The sequence below is a fragment of the Elephas maximus genome, chromosome 25 (genome assembly GCF_024166365.1).
Source record: "Elephas maximus indicus isolate mEleMax1 chromosome 25, mEleMax1 primary haplotype, whole genome shotgun sequence".
Lineage (NCBI taxonomy): Eukaryota > Metazoa > Chordata > Mammalia > Proboscidea > Elephantidae > Elephas > Elephas maximus.
Window position 1 is genome coordinate 20,098,418 of NC_064843.1, and position 19,679 is coordinate 20,118,096.

The following is a 19,679-nucleotide window of genomic DNA, read 5'->3' on the forward strand; positions in this document are numbered from 1 at the left end:
TTCTATCCGGACTGCCACTTCCTGGCAAATCACTTAGGCTCTCTGGGCCTTGGTGTCTTCATCTGTAAAATGGAGATGGTAGCACTTTCCTCAAGGGTTGTTGTGAGGATGAAAGGAAATGATACATGTAAAATGCCTGTCCCTGTTCTCAGTAAACAGGTTCAACAACCTGCTGTGTGCCAGGCACGTTCTAGAGGCTATGACAGAGCAGGGAACAGAACAGACACAAACCGCTGTCCTTATGGAGCTGACATTCTGGTGGGAGAAGACAGACAGTGGCAATAAGCAAGCATATAAAATGTATCAGTGGCAATAAGTTCTCTGAAGAAAAAAAGCAGGGAAAGGGAACAGTGGAGGGGAGGGAGCACCTTAAATAGGGTGGTCCTGGAAGACCCACTGAGAAGGTGACTTCTAAGAAGAGACTTGAAGGGAAGTGAGGGAGTGAGCCACATAGTTATATAGAATGAGGGCATCCAGGCAAAGGGAATGGCAACTGCAAAGGCCCGGGGGTGGGGAGGAGGGTGATGGGCCCCGTAGGCTGTGGTGAGGACTTTGGCTTTTATTCTGAGCAGAGGAGAAACATGGCCTGCCTTCTGCTTTAGGGGTACTTAAGTGCTGAGAATAGACAGTAGTGGGGGAGAGCGGCGGCAGGTAGACCAGAGAGAGACCACTGCAACAAGCAGGTGAGAGAGGATGCCAGCTGGACAAGGGGTGAGGTGGTTGGATTCTGAACATATTTCAAGGTACAGCCAACAGGATTTGCTGTTGGATGGGACGTTCAGAGAGGGTCTGATCAAGGAGGACTCCAAGAGTTTGACTTGAGCCAGGGGAAGGATGAAGTTGCCATTGGTAGAGATGAGGAAAACAGCAGAAGGAGCAAGTTTGGGGGAGACGGTTGGGAGTTTGGTTTGGGTGTGCCGAGTTTGAGAGGGGGTGTGGAGGTGGGCAGAGCACCTGGAGATAAAAATCTGGAGTTCAGGGTTGAGGTCCAGCTGGGGACAGGTTTGTGGGAGTTGTCAGTGTAGAGATGGTATTTAAAGTCACTGAACTGGAAGAGATCCCTGGGGTCGGTGTGGATGGAGAAGGGGACCAAGCCCTGGGCCTCAGATGTCCAGTTATTAGGGTCAGGAAGATGAGGAGAAGCCGGGAGAGGAGACTGAGTCGGGCAGCCTGGGCGGTGGGAGGAGAACTGGGTGGGACGACACCTCAGAGGCCCGCTCCAAAAGCGTTTGGGGAGCCGGGAGTGACCAGCCCTGCCAGTTGCTGAGTAGATAACTGGGACCGATTAGCCAGTCTTCTGTCATGTGTCCCCTCTGAGTGGATCACTGATTGAGTGGCCAGGCTGAGTCACATGTCCACATGAGGGGGTGGATCAACCCCCATACGATCCACATTGACTACAAGCTAAGTGGAAATAGTTCTCTGAAGGAAAAAGGGATGCTGCTACCCAAAGGAGAGGGCATGGATAGCGGGCAGGTGAAGCTACAGGCTTCCCCCATCCCTACTGACTGACTGGGCAGCCTCAGTGCAGTGAGGAGGCAACAAGGTGATGCCAGGGACTCATGGAGTCTAACCCAGCGACTGCCCCCAGAGGTCAGCTCCTATCACTAAAGTAGAAGGGAGGATGGATTTGGGCTGCAGTAGAAGGGAATGAGGTTAGACCAGAAATGTCCTCGGTAAACTGAGGCAAGGCCCCATAGGAGAAAAATCTTCACTTCCAGGACAGCTAATTCAGGATCTCAGATGGCTGTGTGATCTTACACACATATGTGTGCACACATATGTACACTCATACACCACAGAAGGCGATCTTTGTCCTCTCCTTAACTGGCCACAGCTTCTTCTCTAAAGCAGAGCTAACCAGGCGCCCACGGGTTCCACTCTAGCTTTGTAATTAATGAGTAGTGACCCCCATCTGACCCTCCAGGCAAGAATAAAGTGGCTCGGCGCTGAGTTAACCCAGCAATGAATCATTTATTGCCCATGTCCCCTTGGCTGTTTACGTGATGGACAGCGATTGACCTTGCTGTCTTGGCTGGGCCTGAGGTACTAGAGAAAATCTCAGAGAGGACCTGAGTTCCCTCCTCCGTTTGTTCTAAAACCCGGGAGCAGTCAGACCTGCAGACCCTTTACTTCGCAGATTCCTGGTCTCCTTCTTCCTCTGTTGTTCCAGGTGAATAGAGACCAATTGTTGTATCTTGGATGGCTGCAGGTTTTTAAGACCCCAGGCACTGCATGCTAAACTAGGAGGTAGAACAGAAGCTCTTAAAGCAGTATTAGGCCAATTTATTGGGCAGGCCCATGAAACCATGACGTTAAACCTTTAAACCAAGAAAACTAATCCCATGAAGTGTTTATTTGTACGTAAGTAGTGATCAACAGCTACAGCCTTTTTTTTCTTGCTGTTTTTGTTGTAAAATTAATATAACATTGTCATTTTGCCCCCCCCCCCTTTTTTCCACTGTTGTACAGCTTAGTGATATCAGTTACAACAGTCAAGCTGTGTAACATTATCCTTGGTTATGCCAATTTTCCCATAGCCAGCTTTTTTTTTAACGACTGCCTGAATCCATTAGCTTGTGGATGAATCATCATTGATTTTATTGATTAGCCTATTGGTAGACATTGAGGCTGTTTCCAGTCTTTGCTGTTCCTCCAGCACTGCAATAAACGCCCTTGTGTGAATGTTCCTTTACCCACATGAGAGTATGTCTGCAATGGAATTACTGGGTCACCATGACATTTAATGACTGTTTAGTATTCCATTATTATGGTAGACAAAAATTTTCTCTCAAACTGAGGTTAATTGGTATTCCACCTGTTATGGATTGAATTGCATCTCACCCAAAAGATATGAAGTCCTAACACCTGTACCTGTGAGTGTGACCTTGTTTGGGGAGGTAGGGTCTTCCTTTGCAGACGTTATCAGTTAAGTCATACCAGAGTAGGTGGGGCCTACTCCTCATCCCTTCTGAGTGGTGTCTTATGAAAGGGCAGAACAGACTTGGAGAGAGAGAGTTAACACATACGTGAAAGACACCATGTGAGCATCCATCCATCTGTAGGCCAAGGAATGCCAAGAAATGCCCAGGGCTACAGAAGCTGAAAGAGACAGAAAGGATTGTTTCCTAGAGTTGACAGAGAGAGAGTATAGTCCTACATTTGGACTTCCAGTCTCCAGAACTGTGAGAAAATTTCAGTTCTTTAAAGTCAGCCATTTTGAGGTATTTTGTTATGGCAGCTCTAGGACACAGATCCGTCGGCAGCTAACAACAAAGACACTAAGACACCACCCATGTCTGGAGCTCATTCAAGGGCACCATGTACACATTTTGGCCAGATGCTGAGTGTTAATGTTCAGCTAAGGCTGAAGGCTTGGAGAAAGAAATTCCATCCATTTTCTCCTAATTATTTTCCTATTGAAAAGTATTAAATATTTTTTGTTCAAGGAATTAACAGCCTTCACAGTCGTCCTTGATTATTGCCATGTTTTGCTTTGTACATACACACATATTCACACACACAACTTATTCTTCAAATGATTGATAGAATTTTAGCATATGAGGCATGTAAGGGAATTTTGCATCTAAAATGACCTTGAAAATGATTAACTATATTTGAAAACAAATATTTAGGTATTGTAACAATTAACTATTGTGTAACAACCACAGAAAAAATCAATACTACACGACTTAGCATTTATTTAGCTCACACATTTGTGGGTTGGCTGGAAATCAGCTGATCTAGACGGGGCTCAGCTGGGCTGCTCAGCTCTGCTTTCTGTGTCTCTCATCCTCCTCTTGGGGCCAGTGGACTGGCTGGGCATGTCTTTCCCATTTTAATGGCAGAAGTGCCCAAGTGGAAACACACAAGGGCTCTTAAGGCCTCAGCATAGAATTGCCCTTGTATCAACTCCATCTCATTCTGTTGGCTAAAGCAAGTCACATGGCTGAGCCCACTGTCAAGGGGCGGGGGAAGTACACTGTGCCTCTTTAATGGGAGGAACGGCAAAGTCACGTGGTAAGGGGCATGGATACATAGAATGGTGAAGAATTGGGGCCAAGGATACAGCCATCCTGGGATATTAACAATAATTTTTCCCCCAATTATACTTTTATTAATAAGCCTGTTACCCATTGATTCCGACCCATAGTGACCCTACAGGACAGAATAGAACTGCCCCACAGGGTTTCCAAGGAGCTCCTGGTGGATTTGAACTGCTGACCTTTTTGTTAGCAGCCATAGCTCTTAACCACTACGCCACCAGGGCTCCTCTATTTTGTTTATAACGATATAGAATTTGGAAAACCTGGTGGCATAGTGGTTAAGTGCTACGGTTGCTAACCAAGAGGTTGGCAGTTCAAATCCACCAGGCACTCCTTGGAAACCCTGTGGGGCAATTCTGCTCTGTCCTACAGGGTTGCTATGAGACAAAATCGACTTGATGGTAATGGGTTTGGTTTTCGTTTGGTCATGCCTTATTCCTATTACAGACGTTTTCTTTTTTGTTGATTTATTATGAAAATTATGTGACCTCAGAATCAGTGATATTACTCAAGGTCATTGGGCTAGGCCAAGGACACAGAGCAGATTTTGGCCATGTCCTGAGGCTGAGAGTAGATATTGATCATCACTAGATGTTTGACCAGCATGGGAACCCAGGCTTCCTGACCCTTGTGCCTTGGCCATGACGTAGCCCAGGTGGCTCACGATCCAGGGCTGACGTCTTGGTAATGTAACAGGGGTTCCTTCTCGTTGCAGGGAAATATGGGTCCCGCTGCCTTCTGGCTTCTGCTTTTCCTCCTCAAGCATCCCGAGGCCCTGACTGCTGTCCGTGGAGAGCTCGAGCGTGCCCTCTGTCAGGTGGAGGAGCCTGTCTCACAGATGACCACCCTTCCACAGAAGGTTTTAGACAGCATGTCTGTGCTCGGTGAGATGGCCAGACCCTTCAAGGTGGCCCCAGAGACTGAGTCCTCATGGCCTGGCCCCCAAAGCCCTCCCCAGCATGGCTCCCATCCTCCAGCGTCTATCTGTGCCCTCTGACCTAGGGCCTTCCTGGGCCTCCTATCTTCTTAGACCTGACATCTCCATGCCCCAGTCTCAGCTGCTTGGCCAAGACTCATGGTTTCAGTGGGACATTTTGGTTGCAAGTGACAGAAAACCTAACTTCAACTGGCTTAAGCAGACAAGGGAGTTTATTTGGGGCACGTACCAAAAGTCGAGTGGTATCTGACTTCAGGCACAGACGGATCCAAGTGCTTGAACAACGTCATCAGGACTCAGTCTCTCTCCATCTCTCAGTCTCATTTTCCACTGTGTTGGCTCTAGGTGTTAGGCTGCCAGGATGGCTGCCAGTAGCTCTAGGCTGACATGCTTTCAGCTCTGTGAGGATTTGTCTTTCTTGCAGCTCTTGCAACATTTCTACCAAAAGTCCCAGGAATGTGCCTCACTGACTCTGTTTGGATTCTATCCCCATCTTGAACCAGCCATGGGGCCCAGAGGATCGGGATGCTATGCTTGTCTAATCACAGCCCAGTTACAGGAGTTGGGAGTTGAATTAACAGTGGCCAAACCCCTGAGGGGGGGGCAGGGTGGTCCCCAGAGGAAAACCAAAGGGTCGTTTCCAGGAAGGGGGACTGAATGGTGGGCAGATGGAAACAGCCGATATTGACAGCCCCATCCTCTTCTAAGCCCTCTCTGATAGCTCCCTGGCTCCTGCCTTCCCCCACAACGTCTCTTGGGATCAGAACTGGAATCCTCTTATATCCAAGGTCTCTGAGGGGCCATAGTGATCACATCTCATCGTTTGGACTTTTTCAACTTTGCTGTGTGACCACGGGCAAGTCACACACCATCTCAGAGCCTCTACACCTTCCTCTGTAAGATGAGGGTTGGGGACGGCATTTGAACGAATGAGTGGGTAGCCTACTGACCTTTCCTTGCACCTGCACCCATGCAGACAGTGTGCTGAGTGAGAGCCTCCGGCTCACGGCCGCACCCTTCATCACACGAGAGGTCGTGGTGGACATGGCCATACCCATGGCAGATGGGCGGGAATTCTCCCTGCGACGTGGTGACCGCCTCCTCCTCTTCCCCTTCCTGAGTCCCCAGAGGGACTCAGAAATCTACACAGACCCAGAGGTAAATGTCAGGGCACCTTTTCCCTGGGAAAATCTGTGGCATTCGGATCAGCCAGATCTGAGTGGCAGCTGGCCTCTGCTTTTTGTTCACTCTGTGACCTTGCACAAGTTGCTTCACCTCTCTGTGCCTCTGTTTCCTTACCTGTGAAATGGGTGCCGTAATAGCATATGCCTCTGTTGTCATGACAATTCAATGAAATCATATAAAAAAAGGCCTTCCCAGTGCCTGGCACACTCTGAGTGCTCTGTAAGTGATCTGTGAATGTTATTACTGAGTGATTGTCTTTTTTTTCCCAGAATGTTACCATCTGAGCTTCTCAACACTACCTCTGCCTGGGTTTTAAGATGTGGCACACTTACACAATTGATAATATATTTGAGTGCTTACCGCCAGGCCCTGTGCTATGCACTCACCCATCCACCTCTCCACCCACTTACCCATCCATCTGCTCATCTGTTTATCCATCCACCAACCCATCTACCCACCCATCCATCTATCCACCCATTCGTCCATCTATCGATCCATCTGCCCACTCAGCCACCTACCCATCCACTCATCCATTCATCCACCCGTCTACCCATCCATCTATCCATCCACCCATCCGTCCATCCATCCATCCACCCACCCATCCACCCATCCATCCACCCACCCATCCATCCACCCACCCATCCACCCACCCACCCACCCACCCACTCACTTTTCCATCCAATTATCTATCTACTGCTCCATCTGCCTATCCTTCCACCCAATTTTTATTCAGCACCTACTCTGTGCCAAGCCCTGTCTACCGTACAGCGTAAACAAAGGAAATTGGCATTCTCTTTTTGAAAATAATTTTAATTTCTTTTTTATTAATTACAAAAATAATTTAAATTAAAAAAGTAATATATAAAAATATATACTTGCCGTAAAATAGAAATGTATATTTTTGTATAATATATACAAATATATTAATGTATATTGTTGAGGCTGCAACTGTGGGCTCAAACATAGCAATGATTGTGAGGATGGCAAAAGACTGGCAGTGTTTTGTTCTGTTGTACATGGGGCCACTATGAGTCAGAAGCAGCTCGACAATACTTAACAACAACAATGTATTTAAAAAGTGAAAAAATAATTATTCCCTCGCTCTGCAGTTCCAAAGTTCTTACAGTAGTTTGTAACATGTCCTTTAAATTATTTTTATACCTTTACAAATGTATGCACAACACACTCACACACACATAAGTAGATAGGTGTATTCATACTGTGCATACCCATTGCCGTCGAGTCAATTCTGACTCATAGTGACCCTATAGGACAGAGTAGAACTGCCCCATAGGGTTTCCAAGGAGCAGCTGCTGGATTCCAACTGCTGACCTTTTGGTTAGCAGCCGAGCTCTTAACCACTGCACCACCAGGCCTCTAGGTGTGTGTATAACAAAAATCAAACAAACAAAACCTGTTGTCATTGAGTCAATTCCGATTCATAGCGACCCTACAGGATAGAGTAGAGCTGCCCATAGGTTCTGAGGAACGTCTGGTGGATTTGAACTGCTGACTTTTTAATTAGCAGGCTAGCTCTTAACCACTGTATCATCAAGGCTCCTGGTGTGTGTATAGGATCATATAATACATACTATTATGAAACTTGCTCTTTTTCACTCAACAACCAGCCTCAGACCAACCTCACTCTTTTAAATGACTGCTGTAATTTTTTAACCAAGCCTCTATCAATTGACATTTACATGACTTCCAGTTTTTCCCTCTTACAAACAAGACCGTAATGAACCTCCTCAGAGATGTTTCTTTGTGCATGCTTATTATGGGGGTAGATGTCAGAAATAGACCTTCTTTCCGTTTCAGAAATTTAAGTACGACCGATTCCTGAACGCTGACGGATCAGAGAAGAAAGACTTCTACAAGGATGGGAAACGGCTGAAGAATTACAACATGCCGTGGGGCGCGGGCCACAACCAGTGCCTCGGGAGGAGTTATGCCATCAACAGCATCAAACAGTGAGCATGGGTGGCAGGGTGGGACTAGGGGAGGGAAGCTGCTGCTCCATCTGTTTGGCCCATGCTTCCTCTCCTGAGAACTCGGGGCTCTGCCAGGGCAATGGCTTAGAGGGGAGGCCCCCACAGACAGCCTGCGAGCCATTTCCTGCCCACAAATCTATTTAACTTGACCCACACGATGTTAAAAAAACGCATGTTAACTTTTCAAAATCAGAAGAATCAGGTAAAAAGCCAGAGTTCTGACTTCTTCTGAAATAACCAGATCTGGCAACCAGTTCTCTCCAAGCCTGGTGTCCAAATACCAAAGCCCAGAATACCCGACACTGGACATTCTGTCCAGCCGACTGTGGCTGTCCATATCTGCAGCTGCTGCGGAGCGCTCAGAGCCTCTGTGGGAGCTGCCCCAGCTGGATTGTGCCCGCTGGCTATTTGAAGGGCTACACGGTGGAATAGACTGTAGCTTCTACCGCATAAGGTTTTCGGACAGGATGAGAGCAATAATCAACGCTGAATGCTTAGCGCAGTGTCTGGTGCATAGTGTGTGTTTGGATAAATTAGCTTATTGTGTTGTTTTTATCTCACTTCATTGTCATGGTGACCCTGCTAGGTCCGTATCAGTCTAAACTGTGTCTCACGAGGTCATATCATTTGCTGTGGTCATGCACCTCGTAAGTGAGGGTGCCAGGATTCAAACTCAGGTGTGGGGTCAGAACCTCCCCGCCCATATAAATTCATCTCTAGGGATCCATGCTAACCTTTCTCCCTTGACCAGACCCAGAGAGAGAAAGGAACTTGACGAGGGGTCACACACTCACTCCTTAGTGGCACCGCCCCGCCCTGCTCCCCTAACCTCGTCTTCCCTCTTCCTCGCTCATTTGGTAAGACTAATGAATCCTGCTGTATTCTTAGACTTGTATTAGGCACCTGGGTGATGGTGGGAGGCTAGTAGTGGGACATAGAGTGGAAAAAAATCCAGTCCTGATCCTTACTAACCACAGGCAGTAGTAAGATAAAGCAGGTATCCAGGAACCAGTTAACACCAGGCAGGGCTGACACCACATTTAAGGGGGTACTGGTTACATGATAGTCAGAATTGTTGTTGTTATTGGGTGCCACTGAGTCTATTCTGACTCTGAGTGACCCCGTGACAGGGTAGAACTGCCCCATAGGGTTTTCTTGGCTGTAGTCTTTATGGAAGTAGATCGCCAGATCTTTCTCCTGGGGAGCCTCTGGGTAGGTTCAAACCGACAACCTTTCAGTTAGCAGCCCAGCGCTTAACTGGTGTGCCACCAGGGCACCCTATAGACAAGGTAGCCTTGTATACTTATTGTGACCACTTCCCAGAAGATGGCAGTAAAGAGTGCGTCTTCTTGCAAAATTGGTAGATTATGACAATTTTCCCTCAAATGTCAGGGAAACATCTTGAGGGAGAGGGGCCTGTTTCTAATTTCACAAAGGCACTTTATGGGTGAGCAGCAGCCCTGGTCAAGACAGACAGGAAGGGCTCCAGGAGTTTTGGGAAAAGGAGGGACATGTGTGGGCAGGAGGAGTCAGGAAGAGTGGCTGTATTAATCAGGATAAGCTAGGCTAGGCTGCTGTACAAACAATTTCCATGTCTCGGGGGCTTAGAACAGCAGAGACTTATTTCTTACTCACACAGAGTTGGCTCTGCGTTTAGGGGACTCTCTTCCACGCAGTGAATCAGGGCCAGCTGTTTCCATCGTTTGGTTCTGTCTCTACACGAGGCTTCCGTAGTTGCCATGGCGTGAGAGGAGAAAGCTATGGAAAAAAAAAAAAAAATGGAGTCCCTCCAAAATCACAAAACCGAACTCGTTGCCATTGAGTTGATTCCGACTCATGCAACCTTGTGTGTTACAGAGTACAACTGCTGCATACAGTTTTCTTGGCTGTAATCTTTACAAAAGCAGATCACCAGGCCTTCCTTCCACGGCACCGCTGGGTGGGTTTACACTGCCAACCTTTAAGTTAATGTTGTTAGGTGCCGTTAAGTCGGTTCCGACTCATAGCATCCCTACGTACAACAGAACAAAACACTGCCTGGTCCTGCGCCATCCTCACAATCGTTGCTGTGCTTGAGCCCATTGTTGCAGCCACTGTGTCAATCCATCTCATTGAGGGTCTTCCTCTTTTTCACTGACCCGCTACTTTACCAAGCATGGTGCTCTTCTCCAGGAACTGGTCCCTCCTGATAACATGTCCAAAGTACCTGAGATGAAGTCTCGTCATTCTCGCTTCTGAGGAGCATCCTGGCTGTACTTCCTCCAACACAGGCCTGTTCAGTCTTCTGGCAGTCTGTGGTATATCCAATATTCTTCACCAGCTTCATCATTCAAAGGCATCAATTCTTCAGTCTTCCTTATTCATTGTCCAGCTTTTGCATGCAGACGAGGCGATTGAAAATACCACAGCTTAGGTCAGGCATACCTTAGTCCTCAAAGTGACATCTATGTTTTTCAACACTTGAAAAAGGTCTTTTGCAGCAGATTTGCCCAAGGCAATATATTGTCTGATTCCTTGACTACTGCTTCCATGGGCGTTGATTGTGGATCCAAGTAAAATTAAAGCCTTGACAACTTCAATCTTTTTTCTGTTTATCATGATGTTGCTTGTTGGTCCAGTTGTGAGGATTTCTGTTTTCTTTATGTTGAGGTGCAGTCCATACTGAAGGCTGTAGTCTTTGATTTTCATCAGTAAGTGCTTCAAGTCCTCTTCACTTTCATCAAGCAAGGTTGTGTCATCTGTGTAACGCAGGTTGTTAATGAGTCTTCCTCCAAGCCTGATGCCATGTTCTTCTTCACATAGTCCAGCTTCTCGGATTATTCGTTCAGCATACAGATTGAATAAGTATGGTGAAAAGATACAACCCTGACGCACACCTTTCCTGACCTTAAACCACACAATATCCCCTTGTTCTGTTCTAACGACTACCTCTTGGTCTATGTACAGGTTCTGCATGAACACAATTAAGTGTTCTGGAATTGCCATTTTTCACAATGTTATCTGTAATTTGTTAAAATCCACACAGTTGAATGCCTTTGCGTAGTCAATAAAACACAGGTAAACATCTTTCTGGTATTCTCTACTTTCAGCCAGGATCCATCTGACATCATCAATGATATTCCTTGTTCCATGTCTTCTTCTGAATCCAGCTTCAATTTCTGACAGTTCCCTGTCGATGTACTGCTGCAACCACTTTTGAATGATCGTCAGCAAAATTTTACTTGTCTGTGTGTGTTATTGATGTTATTGTTTGATAATTGCCGCATTCTGTTGGATCACCTTTCTTTGGAATGGGTACAAATATGGATCTCTTCCAGTCGGTTGGCCAGGTAGCTGTCTTCTAAATTTCTTGGCATAGTCGAGTGCAAACCAGGGACCACTGAGAGTCACACACTAGATCTTCATTGCTTTGGCCTGGAATTGACACGGGTCACTTCTGCTCAGAGCCCAGGAGCCTGATAGTCCAAGGGCCTGTCTCTCCACAGGGGACCTGGGATCTGGGGAGAGTCCTTTCTCACTCTCCTGCTTTCTCCAAAGTGCAAGTTGGAGTCAGACTCCAGAAGAAAGCACAGCTTTCCTGCCTTATTCCTGGTCAGCCCCCAACCTGTCCCTCCCTTTGACACCGTCAATGCCATCTCTCTGCAGATTTGTGTTCCTGATGTTGGTGCACTTTGACCTGGAGCTGACCAATCCAGATGTGGAGATCCCTGAGTTTGACCTCAGCAGATATGGCTTCGGTCTGATGCAGCCGGAACACGACGTGCCCATCCGGTACCGCTTTCGGCCATGAGGTCCAGAATAGATAGGGCCTCTGTGCGCTCGCTTCCACCCAGCCTGCACCCACCCTGCCAACTTTCTGTGACCGCATTTTGCCTGGGTGCAGAGCTGTGAACACCTGACAGTGCCAGCATTATCACAGGCCTGCTTTTTTTTGTTAGGCTATGTCCAGGGGAGGGGAAAGAGGGGAACTGAGAAAAGGCAAAGAAAGAGAAGACATGGAAAGCTCTGTGGATTTTCTGCTGTTGAGTTTTAGTTCCAACATCAGGCTCTTTCTGCTCCCAGCAAACCTCGCTGCTCTCATCTTCGGATGGCCACAAAAGCTAGTTACAGACAAGGTGGAGCTAGGAGTCCTCCCTGCTGTGCCCTCAGCTCCCAGAGGGTGACCTTCCAAGTACTTAACAACTGGTGTGGCCTAGACCTCAGCCAATCAGAATAGATACTGTCCATAAAACACCAGTTGGGACCTAGCAGTGTGTCCCTTGAAATCATTTCCACTCCCAAATTATTATTAAAAGAGCTAAAGCCAAAGGAGTCCCCTTAGAGTATCTGCTTGCCTGGAGGCTGCATCCGCTGGGCACTGCCCTTGCCTCTCCATTCAGACTGATGCTTGAGAAAATGCAGGAGGATTTTCCAGGGGCTGTTGCATCCTGGGTGCAGAACGTGGACACCCTCGGGACAAGGGTGTCCCAGGAGTAGCACTCTCTGTTCTGGAGTTAGGGGCTCAAGATGTTGTCGTTGTGAGCTGCTGTCGAGTTGGCGCCCGATTTATGGTGACCCAATGCATAACAAGACCGGACTGTTGTGATCCATTGAGTTCTCTTTGGCTGATCTTTCAGAAGTAGATTGCCAGGCCTTTCTTCTTGGTCTGTCTTAGTCTGAAACCTACTCAGGATCATAGCAATATGAAAGCCTCCACTGACAGATGGATAATGGCTGCCTTTGAGGTGCATCAGCTGGGAATTGAACCAGGGTCTTCTGCATGGAAGGCGAGAATTCTACCACTGAACCAGCACCGCTTGCATGTTCAAGATGGGATGGGCTTTTCCAGTGCTTTATCTCAGATAGGGAAACTGCGGAAGACACAACCCTGAGGGATGTTTGGAAGGAACCAGGCAGGGGTCCTGAGACTGGTCAAGTCAAGGAAGGAGGACGTGTTGGTTTCTCGCCTTCTGCCTCAGCAGCTCTACCTGTTGGGCCAGATCAGCCTGCACAGATGACTTGTTTGGCCTACACTTAAAAAAAAAATACATTTAGTCTCTAGGAGAGTTGATTCAGAATGCCCAGCTTCTCTTGAAAACTTGGGAGATCTAGCCACACTGGGCCCTCATCCCAATGGCACTGTTCGGCCAGAGCTGAGTAGCAGCTGTCTGCTTTGATCGGGCCTGTGCCCTCTGCTTTACCAGGCTTTGGACTTGGTTGGCTTCTCCATTTAAAGTACCTCCTTGCCCTTAGAGGCATTTGATTTGAGGCTCTGGTTCTAGTTCTGAGAAGTGATGTTAATGAGTGAGAACCAGCGACCTGGTCCTCAGAGCAATTGCCCATCCCATTCTGGGTGTGCCCAGAGATGAGAACTTGTCCTTGCTTCAGCTTTAGGGAAAAAAGCAAAGGAAGAAGAAAGATGGCCTGGAAACCTTTATTATGATGGTGAATAGCATTATTAATATTAGTTCCTGTTGATTGTGGGAAACCCTGGTGACATAGCGGTTAAGTGCTACGGCTGTTTACCAAAAGGTCGGCAGTTCATATCCACGAGGCGCTGCTTGGATACTCTATAGGGGTGTTCTACTCTGACCTACAGGGTCACTATGAGGCAGAATCGACTCGACGGCTATGGGTTTTGTTTATTGCGTGCCACCTAAATGCCTGTGGCAGGCACAGTAGGCCTTGTATCTCTACTTCTTAAGCATCTTAAGAGAAGATGATGAGGCCTGCTTTCCAGATGAGGAAACAGGTGAAGTGACTTGCCTGGGGTCACGCAGCTCATAGCTGGTAGAACTCGGTAGGCAGACTTATTGCCCCAGAAGCAAATACTAAAGGGACAGCTCTTTGTTCCTTGGGCTCAAGGGGGTGGCAGTTGGGCAGTTCAGTTTGGCCCTGGAGAGCTGATGCAGCCAGAGGCACCCATGCATGCATGCATTGCATGAGACAGACGCACAACTAGGTCCCTCTAGCTTTAGCTGACAGGCAAGGACAGACCTCCAAACGATCCAGAGGCTAGTCTCTTCTGGGAGCAGCGCCAGGGCTTAGGGCCTTCCCTGGCCCCAGCCTCCAGGCACCCTCAGGATTCCCAGACTGACACTGTGATTGGCAGGAGGCGGGATATCCCCAGGGAAACCCATCTTCACGCCTGGGTGACCCCCGCTGCCGCCGCCTGCTTCTTAACTCTGCAGGAAATCAGGACTGGCAGCCTTGTGTGGGAGGCTGGAGCCGATTTCCATGGCAACCCTCCACTGCCTCATCTCTGGCTCAGAAAGGAAGGAAGAAGGGTGGGGAAATCACTGCAGGAAGATGTGTCTGCAGGGCTGCAACCCTGGCGAGCTGGGAAGAGCTCTTCGTGAACTTTCACCTTTCAAATCAGGGCTGGGCTCTCACTGAAATGAGATTTTCATCTGCATTCAAAAGAGGGCTCAGTGCCCTTTAAAGGTGAGTCTCCTCAGAGCCGTATCATTAGGAAGACGTGGTACCCAAGATATTGATGTACAGTTTGGGAGACAAGGATCTAAACCCTCCTTGTTTTAATCTTTCTTTTTCTTTTCTTTTTCTCTCTTTCCTTCCTCCCTCCCTGCCTCCCTTCTTCCTTCCCTCTCTTTCTTCCCCTCCCTCCCTCTGCCTCTCTTCTCCTGCTCTCTTGCTTTTATCATAAGCTAAGGAGAAAAGGGGCAGAGATGACAGGTTAGTGAGGAAGGTACCTGGACGTCATTGTCCTTCATACCTTGCTTTAGAGGCCCAGAATTGCTGGACATCTGCTAGAAATACTCTGAGGTTGACCTTATGAAGTATTTCCTTTCCATTCTCATTATTTTTGCTATGTTTTGTATTGTTGTTTACCAAATATTTCCCTTTAAACAGACTCACTTTTTAAACTTAAAATAAATTTCTTTAAAAAGGGAACTTTTTTTCCACCACTGCTGGTAAGGGATAACATGTATCACTCACGCCAGAAATAGAAAGTGACTGTGAGAAATAAACGTGCTGGGGAGGGGGCTCCATGCTGGTGCAGCCAAGGCTCAGAGCCTCAGCCTCTCTCTGCTCTGTTACAAGTGAGATCAGCAAGTGTAAGCACTGCACTGAAGCCATACCAGCACCACTCAGAGACTTTCCTCCTCAGCCATCAGAGGGGTGGAATGGGCCAGAAAAGGAGTAAGTGGCTCACAGGTCAGTCAGCCACCCGCTCTACTTGGTCTGTGAGCCACCCAGGGTCATCTCCTACCATTGGGGGTCCCCTGCCCACGGGGAGCCCATGATGTCTGGCCTCACCCTCTCCGCACTCAGAAACAGGCTCAGAGCGGTGGAATGTCTTGCCCAAAGTCATTGGTTTTGATGTTATTTTTCACAAACACAGTGTTCCCTGAGTGATTGCTACACCTTGCTGTTTTAATAAAGAGTTCTATTTTATGTAACATTGCTGAGTGGCAATGTGCTGAAATATATTAAAGCATCCTTGTTTGTGGAACTGCCTCTGAGTGTGATTTAGATGGAGAGACTTGCTTGTGTCCGGAATGGGAAGAGAGGGGGACAGAGAAGAGCAGAGCACCTGCTACCTTCCAGCCACTCTCTGAGGAATATATTATTATCCCCATTTTTTTTTAGAGGAAGAAACCGAGGGTCAGAGAGGTAAAGTGGCTTGTCCAAGGTCACGTGGCTGATCAGTGGTAACGGTGGGATTCAGGTGCAGCCCTCTCTGCCTCTTGAGACTGTGTTCTGGATCCTTCCGTCAATGATTGTCCTGATGGCAGAGGGGTTACTGGGTGCCTATAGAGGACTTTGGAGAAGGAGAGGTCTGAACCCAAAGTAAGGCCAGCAGAAAAGATCTCTGAGACATTCTCCATCCTTTATCATGATGTGTGAATCCATTTTAAAATAAAAAAGAAGGGATTCCATGGATTAAATTAACACTGGGAAAAATAAAATAGGGAGAATTGGTTTTTTTCTCAAATCTTTGAGTATAAATAATGCCCTGGGGCAAATGTCCTTCATATCAGTTTCCTCATCCGTGAGGGGGGACATAGAGGCACACACTGGACATGAAGTGACAGACATCTCAAACAAACAGTGACTTAAGCACAGCAGATGTTTCTTTCTCATACGGATATAGGAGACCAGAGACAATGTGACATCTTCATAATCAGGCCCCTTCCTTGTGGTTCCTCCACCACCCATAACCTGTAGTTTCCACCTCAGGGTCCAGTAGGGTTGCTTGAATTCCAGCCATTTTGTCCACATTCCAGGCAGCAGGAAGGAAGAAGGGGCAAGGAAGGGAACAGCTCACTCTGCTTCCATCCCATTGGTCAGAGCTTAGCTACATGGCACTCCTTGCTGCATAGGAGGCTGGGAAATGTACTTTCTCCAAGAAGACAAGTGTGTGCTGCTGTAGGGTGCGTTCCTCAGCTTGAGAAGTGAGGCATTACATGCTTCAGTTTACTGGTCATAGTCTAAGCCACACGGCAGGGCCAGAGGACAGCATTTGGCCTCCCTGAGCCATTGACTTTATATCCTGGGTATTAGAGGTCCGCAGCCCCATGATTTTGGCCTTTCATACCCTTGTACCATTAACAAAGCTGGACAATGAGTAAGGAAAACCGAAAAAGAATTGATATTTTTGAATTATGGTGTTGGCAAAGAATATTGAATATACATACCATGGACTGCCAGAAGAATGAACAAATCCATCTTGGAAGAAGTACAGCCAGAATGCTCCTTAGAAGCAAGGATGGAAAGAGTTCTTCTCACGTACCTTGGACGTTATCAGGAGGGACCAGTTCCTGGAGAAGGACGTCATGCTTGGTAAAGTGGAGGGTCAGCAAAAAAGAGGAAGACCCTTAATGAGATGGATTGACACAGTGGCTGCAACAATGGGCTCAAGCATAGCAATAATTGTGAGGATGGCGCAGGACCGGGCAGTCTTTCGTTCTGTTGTACGTAGGGTCGCTATGAATCGGAAGAGACTCGACAGCACCTAACAACAATGACCATTAATGGATATTCTGGCACAGTTCTCTTGCTTCCTCTGGATCCTGTTTCCAGCTCACCATCATCTGACCTCTGGTCCTTGGGACTTGAGCCAGCGGCCTGCGTCTGACCTGCCTATTTTGGGCTCATCAGCCCCTGCAACCACATGAGTCAGGAGAAGCCTCCAGCTGACACCTGACCCATGGACTTTAGGATTCGCCAGCTCCATAACGCTGTGAGCCATCTCCTTGAGATAAACACCTCTCTCTCTCTCTCTCCATGTGTATATATATACACACACACTTCACTGGTTTTGCTTCTCTAAAGAGCCCAGCCTAAGACACCAGGTAAGGATATTAAGAAATCCATCTGTCATTTGCTCTCACTGTCAGTACATGAAAGGATATTTTAATACCCTTAAAGCAGAAAAAAAGAGCCCTGGTGGCACAATGGTTAAGGGGTTGCTGCTAACCAAAAGGTCAGTGGGCTGCTAACCAAAAGGTCAGTGGTTTGAACCCACTCATTGGCTCTGTGGGAGAAAGGACTCAGTGATCTGCTCCCGTAAAGATTTCAAAACCAAACCCAATGTCGTTGAGTCGATTCCAACTCAATGACTATAGGACAGAGTAGAACTGCCCCCATAGGATCTCTAAAGCTATACATCTTTTACAGAAGCAGATTGCCACATCTCCCTCCCCTGAAATGGGGAGACCTTTTGGTTAGCAGCCAAGCACTTTAACCACTGCGCCACCAGGGCTCACTTCTGTAAAGATTACAGCCTAGGAAACCCTATGAGGCAATTCTCTGTCATATAGGGTCGCTATGAGTTGGAATCAACAGCACGCAACAATAGCAACAACCAAATAGAAAGGTAGGTTCTATATCAGAATTAACAACCACTCATATAAAAGTCAAAATTCGATAGCCCTAAAGTGGAAATATCCCAAATGTCCATCAAGTGATGAATAGATAAATAAAATGTGGTATATCCACGCAGTGGAGTACTATTCAGCAATAAAAAGGAATGAAGTCCTGATGCAGGCTACAACATGGATGAACCTTGCAAACATTACACTAAGTGGAAGAAGCCAACCACAAAAGTCCGCATATTATGTGATTCCATTGGTATAAAATGTCCAGAATAGCAAATCTATAGAGACAGGAAGTAAATTAGTGTTTTCCAGGGGCTGGGGGAGATGACTTAGGGAGTCACTAATAATGGGTAAGAGGTTTCTTTTGGGGGTGTTGAAAATGTTCTAAAATTGATTGTGGTGGTGGTGGCACAACTCTGTGAATACCCTAAACACCAATGAATTGTGCACTTTAAATGGGGAAATGGTATAGTATGTGAGTCAAAGCCACTATGTGTATTAAAATTTTCAATATTGAGCAATTTTCATGCACCAGGCCCTGTCTAGGCCGTGGAGATCCAGCAGTGAACAGAATAGATGAAAAAAAAACCCAGTTCTTGTGAAGCTGACATTCTAGTGGGGAAAGAGCAATAAACTAGATAAAGAAGTAACATACAAAGCATATCGAACGGTGGTAAGTGCTACAGAGAAGAATAAAGGAGGGAAGGGAGATGGGGACATGCAATGTAAAAGACGGTGGGCAGGGAAGGCCTCCCTAGAAGGTGACCTTTGAACAGAGACCTGAAGGAAGTGAGAGGAGCAAAGTGTGTGGGTACCTGAGGGAAAAATGTTCCAGAGAGATGGAATGACAAATGCAAAGGCCCTGAAGCAGTGAGGTCCTGGCATGTTCCAGGACCAGGAAGGAGGCCAGTGTGGCTAGGAGCCATGGAGGCTTCTGACGGAGGAGGAACATGAGCTGGCTGATATTCCAGCAGGATCCTTCTGGCTCTGTGTGTGTGTGTATAGAATGGACTGTGATTGTGTGTTGGGGGCGCAGGGAGCAGGGAGACCAGGAAGGCGGAGACTACAATAGTCCAGGGGAGGCCTCTGCCCTCACAGATTTTATATTCAAGCAGCAGAGACAATCTAACAGGGGCAAATCACCATAAGTACCATGTCAGGGACCGAGAAGGGCTATAAAGCAAAACAAACAGGGAGACATAATGTGGTGGTAAGGGGAGACTAGTTGAAATGGCGATGGTCAGGGAGGGTCTTTCTCTAGGGAGGTGACAAATGAACCTTGAAAAGATCTAGGAGCAAGAACATTCCAGGGCCAGGAAACAGCAAATACAAAGACTTGAAAGAGGCAAAGGGCTTGACGTGTTTGAGAAACAGTGAGCAAACCAGAGAGGTTGGGCCAGGTAAGAGGCCTGTGGGAGACACTTCTGGAGCACCCCTCTTCAGCCACAGTGGGGAATCTGGTCTTTATTCTAAATGCCTCTGGAACCAATTAGAGGGTTTAAGTAGGAAAGTAAACAACAACCTCCCTTTAAATGGAATCATTTTCACTTCATTAAACACTCATTCCATCATCCTTATTTTTCTCAGTACGGGGTCACTATGAGTTGGAATTGACTCAACAGCAGTGGGTTTGGCTTTGGTTTTTTGGTATGATGGGCCAGGGAGAACTCAAAACACCTTTAGTGGACTGGAGCCTGGA

General features: G+C 47.3%; 1 protein-coding gene across 1 annotated transcript in view; it reads left to right on the forward strand.

Moving 5' to 3' along the window:
- PTGIS (prostaglandin I2 synthase) overlaps nt 1-18,686 on the forward strand; it is a 52,192-nt gene extending 33,506 nt beyond the window's left edge. The window contains exons 7-10 of the mRNA XM_049868925.1: nt 4,762-4,930; nt 5,960-6,141; nt 7,987-8,138; nt 11,805-18,686. Of these exons, the coding sequence (XP_049724882.1) occupies nt 4,762-4,930; nt 5,960-6,141; nt 7,987-8,138; nt 11,805-11,949 (648 nt within the window). The 3' untranslated portion in view covers nt 11,950-18,686. The remainder of the gene's footprint in view (nt 1-4,761; nt 4,931-5,959; nt 6,142-7,986; nt 8,139-11,804) is intronic.
- Nucleotides 18,687-19,679: the final 993 nt, after the last annotated feature.